Source organism: Ictalurus punctatus, chromosome 8 (genome assembly GCF_001660625.3).
Source record: "Ictalurus punctatus breed USDA103 chromosome 8, Coco_2.0, whole genome shotgun sequence".
NCBI lineage: Eukaryota > Metazoa > Chordata > Actinopteri > Siluriformes > Ictaluridae > Ictalurus > Ictalurus punctatus.
The window spans coordinates 1,512,501-1,517,500 of record NC_030423.2 but is presented as its reverse complement, the minus strand read 5'-3'; the positions used below and the strand labels follow the sequence as shown (position 1 = coordinate 1,517,500).

The 5,000-nt window shown below is 43.7% G+C and overlaps 1 protein-coding gene across 5 annotated transcripts in view; it reads right to left on the bottom strand.

The window, feature by feature from the left end:
• The window catches only part of jakmip1 (janus kinase and microtubule interacting protein 1), a 25,484-nt gene that overhangs the window by 5,720 nt on the left and 14,764 nt on the right, over positions 1-5,000 (bottom strand). For all 5 annotated transcript variants that reach the window (XM_047157016.2, XM_047157017.2, XM_053682341.1 and 2 more), the window contains exons 9-13: positions 4,336-4,455; positions 3,769-3,894; positions 2,637-2,720; positions 1,828-1,890; positions 1,628-1,726 (exon numbers count right to left, since the gene is read on the bottom strand). In XM_047157016.2, coding sequence (XP_047012972.1) covers positions 1,628-1,726; positions 1,828-1,890; positions 2,637-2,720; positions 3,769-3,894; positions 4,336-4,455 — 492 coding nt within the window. The remainder of the gene's footprint in view (positions 1-1,627; positions 1,727-1,827; positions 1,891-2,636; positions 2,721-3,768; positions 3,895-4,335; positions 4,456-5,000) is intronic.

Here is a 5,000-nt window from a genome sequence, read left to right as displayed (position 1 = left end):
ACATTTACTAATCTTTCTAGTTCTTGTTATTATGGAAATTAAAAATGAAACTCAGGAAATAAGAACTCTAGTAACGAAATAGACACATTTCATCGAACAAAATAAACCGGTGCGTCGATACCAGGCATGCGCTGCTAGTCAGTAATAGGGGCTATTCATTGTAATATTCATTAGACATTGTAATTCAGGACACTTTGGAATATGGTCACTACGCCTACCTACGGTACATAGGCAGCATGCTCCTGAAATGAAGTCTCTCATATACTGAAGCACAGAAGTCTCTTACACTATATGACCAATAGGATGTAGGCTTTTCCGAAAATTGTTGCAACAAAGTAAATGGTCTGCACTTATATAGCGCTTTTATCCAAAGCGCTTTACACTGGTTCTCATTCACCCATTCACACACACACACTAATGGTAGCAGAGCTGCCATGCACCAATGGTAGCAGAGCGCTAACTTGCCATCGGGAGCTTCTTGGGGTTCAGCGTCTTGCCCAAGGACACTTCGGCATGTGGAGTCACGTGGGTGGGGAATCGAACCTCCAACCCTACGATTAGTGGACAACCCGCTCTACCACCTGATCCACAGCCGCCCCTATCTGTGTGCATTACGATTTCACTGAAATGAAGATACCAGTCGTGTTCCAGCATGACAATGCTCTTGTGCGTGGTGTAGAAGAACCAGAATGGCCTGCACAGAACCCTAACCTGGAACACCCTAAATTGGAACACCGACTGCACACCGGGCCTTCTCACCGGACACCTCGCTAAAGCTCTTGTGGCTGAATGAGCACAAATTCCCACAGCCACACTCGGAAATCTAGCGGAAAGCCTTCCCAGAAGAGTGGAGGATGTTACGGCAGCAATGCAGCACATGAATGCCTGTGGATTTGGAACGGGACGTTCAACAAGCACATGGGTGTGATGGTTCCCATACCTTTGGCCATATAGCGCGTGTTCGTTATTTTGGTGAAATTTAACGGGTCATAGATTTTAGACAAGGCACTCACATAATTCTGAAAATTCAATCAAATCTGTCATACTAATCTGAAAACACACAAGAACATGATATTCTATTACACTATTATCATAATACGACAATGTAATCCCGGCACATGCCTAATTTAGAAATGGAAATGTGATTCTTACAAAAAAAATATTATTTATTATTATTTTTTTTAATAAATAAAATAAAGCGACATGTGACTCGGAAATTTGGGATGATGATGATGATGAAAAATATACATGGAGGTCGGGCTAGACGAGAGTGTGCTCACAAGTACACGCGATGCAACGCAAGCGCACGTGCATGCAGAACGCAACGGGTATAACGTGCGGGAAATGGAGTCGAAAAAAAATAAATCATAATGGTGAGGAGCTTGATTCAAATCAATTTTATTCCAGCTTCTATTCAACTGAAGAAAACAATAAAGTACATCAATTAAACAGAATGACAAAATGACAGGGATGGATATTTAACATAAAAATGCACAGATGCAGTGAAAGTGTGTGTGTGTGTGTGTGTGTGTATGCATGTATAGCCATCTACATATTTGGCTCATGCAGACAGCAGAGGGGTTCGGACAGCCCTGGTTGTTGCCGTGGGAACATAGGATTCTCTTACTTCCAGTTCGAGTATACGGAACTCCAGCAGCTCATTTTGGTCTTGTGTGTCCCTCACCTCGGAGCGCAATCGCAGCTCGGACTGCTCCAGTAAGTCTATCTATCTCACACACACACACACACACACACACGCACACACACTTCCATTGCATGTATTGCTAAAAAAATGTACGTGTAAGTGCATGTAAGAAGAGGAAATACCTTTTCTCTTAGTTCCTGATTTACCCTAACGAGATTCTGCTTCTCCTCCACCCACTTTGAGTCCTGCGTCACACACACACACACACACACACACACACACACAAACCCAGTATGCATCTGCGCTCATGAGGAAACATGAATATATCCAAATTAGCAAGCATACATACCTATTCAGACATAGATAAGCGCACATATAAATAAATAAATAAATAAATAAATAAAGTCGGCGCCTAAGGTAGTGCAGCGGCCAGAGTTTCTTATGAAGCATGCAAAAGTCCAAAAAGAACAGAAACACAAGCTAACCGATCGGAAAGCGTGCACGAACCTGTATTAGCATAGCCACAGGTGTGTATAAACTAGACGGCTAATGGGCATCATGCAGGTAAGAAGAAGCGGATCAGTGTACTGACCACCTAAACCCAACATAGCTGATTTATATATATACTGTACGCTGTGGCAGAACGTGATCAGGATACACCACAATCGCGGTGCGAGTCGGTGTTTTCCCCAATGATTTTCTAACTAGCTTGGTTTATCTGGAACAACTGTTTATGATATAGGTATTACGAGATTAGATTGAATAAATAATGATGACTTGCCACTCTGTCTGGGCTTCAGCGAGAAGGAAGACGTGCATTAGAACTGAGCTGCCAAGCACTTAACGTTACACGATTGTGTGCCAGGCTGTCGGTCGGACTGGCACCGGCACACAAACGCCGCTGCCAGACAGACAAGCAGCAAAGCCAATGAGAACAGAGCCAGACGCCAGATGCCAGACGTCTCTTCTCCACGTCCCTTTTCTTCTTTACCTGCCCCTTCTCTGCCAGGCTCCTCTCCAAGTCAGCGTTCCTCGCCTGGCAGGCATTCAGCTCGGCCTGCAGCTGCTCCCGCGTCTGACGGACAGAGCACACAGCCGATCAGAGAGCCAGCCTACGGCAGACTGGAGACACACAGCTTCATTTGGGTCGGAGTGAAACAGGACGCTATTTAACTTCCACATGATACAACTTCGATTCATAAGGCAAAACCTTCAGATATGTGATAAGACCGATGAATCGACTATGATGAATCTACCCAATTCGATTCAGCAGCTTTCAATCAATACGCAACGAACTTTGCTCAGAATCTGGGCAAGGCCTACCATTAAGATGTGAATGATGACATGGAGAAAGACTTTAATTTTACAGGCAAATCAATTATAATCGATAATATTCGATTACCGGTGAACAGAATTATTATTATTATTATTCTTAAAACACAAGCGTCTAATTCGGACAATGTTCGTTTAGTCTATTCCCGTCTAGTTTCTCCAGGATTTTGAAAAACACGTCGTAGAGAAAGTAATCCACTGTGTTTTAAGGATGTTTCGGTAAAGCGGTCTCGAATAAATTAGCCCACGATGCACACAAAAACAGCGGGCATTTCACTGTCAGCGATGGGCTACAGGAACCTACGGTCTGGGCTAGACAGAAATCAGCCTCAGCCTTACTTCTGTGTATTTTTATTTCCATCCGATATATTACAGAAATGATTGCTAGGTTATCTCTATACGATATGAGCTTCCTGACTTTAGTTCTAATTAAGGAATCTGTGGCAGCCATTTTTGATCAAGGATGTACTCTTGCTCTACTTCTGAGTTCTTTAACGGTTCTCAATGCATGTCGAGATTCTGCTTCCGATCCATCAGGCTGTGCTTGATGTATAATACGACGCACGGCGAGACGAGACGCACTACTGTAAAACCGCACTACTGTACGTTTTAATGCCGTTTATCCGAACGATCGGGGTGTCGATTTAACCCTGCCGAGAAATGAACGGAAAACAGACGGCGAAATAAAAGCAGACATGCTTGTGCGTGCAACATAGGGGAACGCTGGTCACAAGTGTCTCGGGTACGAGTGCAATGCAGGGGATGTGTGCGTCTGCGTGATAAGAGCATACCCTGCAGTGTCTCTCGGGGTCAAGAGGGCCCGTGGTCTCCTGGAGGAGAGCATACGCTCGCTGAAGTGCCTGGTATTCTCGTGTCAGCTGCCGAAAACGAAGCTCCGCCTCCTCTCTGGAGAAGGCCTGACCAATCACAGGAGGGAAAAACAGCACGAACATATATTTGTAGAAGTTGGATGACACAGGAAACGACCCATTGATCAGCACTGAGAACCGATTCCTGATATACAGCACGAGAGCGGCCTCTAGGGGCGAAATAAGAAGTATCGAGGACAAATATTTTTGTTGTGTTATTTGAAGTGTTTTTTTTTTATTTCATTTCAGTCGTCTTGGTTTTTTATTTATTATTCAGTTCAGTTTGGATGTATATCATTTATTTATGTTAATATTTATTAACAGTTCATATATATATATATATATATATATACGGCATCGTTTATTTTTGTAATGAGCGTTGTACTTTCGTTCAGTATCAATTTTAAGACCCTCTCACATCTAGGTTTTGCTTCGCTTGGAATGCTTCACCTGGGATACACACAACCGAGTGCCAGTTTGATTACTTACCTCCTCAAGCTCCTCCTCTGGGGTCGCCGGGGTATGATCTGTGTTGTACGACGTCAGGGACGACGTTTCTGAATCTATAGACTCCTCATCAAATCCAAAATATGTCTCCACAACATGCCTCTGAGAGAGGGAGAAAGATGCAAACAGCTGAAATGATTCAAGCGGCTGAGGAGAGATTATGCAGAACTGGTCTCGGAGCAGCCCGGACATCTTGTTCCAGTTATGAATGCTTTGTGAACGTTGTCAGATTCGGTGAGCTTCCTACAACGCTGCTGCACAAACGTTTCCACGATGCTAGCTTACTGTATTACTGCGAAACAACGTGGAGCAAAACAACCCTGCGTAATATGTTTTCAGAACATTGTAGGAACGTTATTTGAGGAACATTACAGGTGGACCTATATTGTGTTATACGTTGTTATCTGAGGTGCTCCCAATCGATAAAGAAGAAATTGCCTAGAGGTCAGACCATAATATGCATAGAGCCAAATCAAACAACAACAACACACACACACACACACACACACACACACACACACACACACAATGCTCTAAACCTAGCGCTTACCATCATGTTTGTAGGTCATCTCCTGACAGCCAGAGAAATACAGGCACACCAGTGCACACAGACAGATGAAGGACGACAGGTAAAGAACCAGCAAGAC